This window comes from Camellia sinensis, chromosome 2, assembly GCF_055761805.1.
Source record: "Camellia sinensis isolate YWXY chromosome 2, ASM5576180v1, whole genome shotgun sequence".
NCBI lineage: Eukaryota > Viridiplantae > Streptophyta > Magnoliopsida > Ericales > Theaceae > Camellia > Camellia sinensis.
The window spans coordinates 201,572,285-201,574,504 of NC_138962.1; the positions used below are offsets into that span (position 1 = coordinate 201,572,285).

The 2,220-nt window shown below is 37.8% G+C and overlaps 1 protein-coding gene across 1 annotated transcript; it reads right to left on the reverse strand.

The window, feature by feature from the left end:
• Positions 1-1,407: 1,407 nt before the first annotated feature.
• On the reverse strand, positions 1,408-1,719 carry LOC145819363 (uncharacterized). The gene has a single exon (XM_082913346.1). The coding sequence runs from the start codon at positions 1,717-1,719 to the stop codon at positions 1,408-1,410; it is 312 nt and encodes a 103-aa protein (XP_082769472.1).
• Between the last annotated feature and the right edge of the window lie 501 nt (positions 1,720-2,220).

The following is a 2,220-nucleotide window of genomic DNA, read 5'->3' on the forward strand; positions in this document are numbered from 1 at the left end:
CACTTAAGCACAAGATCTGTCGCTCGAGCGGTCTGTAAACTTTTGCAAAAGTGCTAGTTGTTTGATTTTTCCGCTTGATGCTCGCTCGACTCTCGCTCGAGCCTGAGAGACACGCCCTAGCTCGAGCGCAACTTTTGTCGCTCGAGCAGACTGCAAAACATAAGAACTTCTGGGACCATGCATTTCACGCACAAGAAGACTTCTGGTCGCTCGAGCGGAAATGTAAAATCACAGAGTGGTCGCTCGAGTGGAGAGGCGAAATCTGGGATTTCCATATTGCTCTTCTCATCTTCAAATTCAAATCCAAGGCTATAGTTCACATCTTTTTGGGCCTAAAACTTGAGACAACATATGTAAGCTTGTACAATATGGATGTTTAAAGATCATTTCATGAAATCAAGGCCCAAAAGTATGTCAATTGTGCAACATTCAACTTAAAATGTAGAACATGATGTGAACATGTCATGCATGTATTCATTTGAGTTCATAACTCCCAAAACATGATCAAATGAGATATTCTACTTAAAAACATGGTGAATTCTTAGACTACAATCAAAATATGAACATGCATGGGACAATTTCTTAGACAACATGCTCTAAATGCAATGTAATGCACATACATGTGTGTATACTCTTCGCTTCTACTTCATTAAGCTTAATTCTTGCCCTAACTCACTAAATTCTTTTTGAATGCATGAGTTAAGCACCCTAATTACATAACTAAAGGCTTGGTTTCATACCTTAGGTTCTCAACTCCTTGAATCCTAGTGCGTTCTTGCTCAATTTCTTTAATTCTCCTTATTTCTGTAGCAAATTCCTTGCTTGAAGACTTCTCTTTAGCCTCTCTCTCTCTCTCTCTCTCTACACGTTTGTGTGTGTGTGAGCTCAAAATATGTTGATATGAGAGAAAAGAATGAGTGGGAGCACATAAGAAGCCTTATATAGGCTTGTCTAATGAGAGTTAATTAAGGCTAATCAAGTGGGCATTAAATTAATCTAATTTAATCGTTCTGAATCGAATTTTAATTAAACCTACCATAATTTTTCATAATTCCCAAATAACACATAAATCAAGTCAATTTCTAAATCGGATGCCAATAAGGCTTTCAATTCGCAAACAAAATGGAAACATGAATATATATTTCTACGTTGAACAGATATAAACACACACATAAGGAAACATATGATACAAAATTTCACTTTAATTTTTTATTTGGCATAATTAAGCATGGATTAACGTTAATAATGGGTCAGGGTTGTTACAGCCTTCCCTCCTTAAGGAGTTTGGTCCTCCAGACTCAAATTACCTTCATTTTGGAAGAATACTGGATTCAAAGGAAACAACTCAGGGTATCTTCTCCTCATGTCTTATTCTGTCTCTCAAGTTGCATAGGTTCCCCCATGATTCTACCAATCAATCTTCACTAACGGGATTTCTCTGTTTCTCAATCTTTTGATTCGACGATCAACAATTTGCATTGGCCTCTCCTCATATGTGTAATCATCTTTCAGAAGCACATGAGTCGGTTTAATCATATATAGTGGAGCTCTTAAATAATCCTGAAGCATAGAGCTATGAAAAACATTGTGCATATGTTCCATGACTGGTGGTAAAGCTACCCGATACATCACCGAATTAATCTTCTCAAGGATTTCATAGAGTCCAACATATCTTGGTGCTAATTTGCCTTTCACACCAAACCGCGTTTGTCCTTTCATTAGAGTCACTTTTATGAACACATGATCCCCGAATTCATATTCTCTGTCTCTCCTGCGGACATCTGCATAACTCTTTTGGCGGCTTTGTGTGGTTTTCAATCTTTGTCAAATTAATTTCACGTTTTCAGCGGTTTCCTACACAAGTTCTGGGCCCAACAATGGTTTGTCACCTACTTCAACCCAACAGATAGGAGAATGACACTTCCTTTCGTACAAAGCTTTATAAGGAACCATCCCATTACTTGAATGAAAGATGTTATTGTATACAAACTCGACTAATGGAAGATAAGTCTCCTAACTCCCTTGGAAGTCTAACACACACATCCATAGCATATCTTCCAATGTCCGATTAGTTCTTTCGGATTGACCGTCTGTCTATGGATGGTAGGCACTACTCAATCGTAATTCAGTTCTCAAAGCCTGTTGCAAACTCTGCCAAAATCTTGACGTAAACTTTGAATCTCTGTCAAATATAATAGATACTGGTACACCATGTAATCT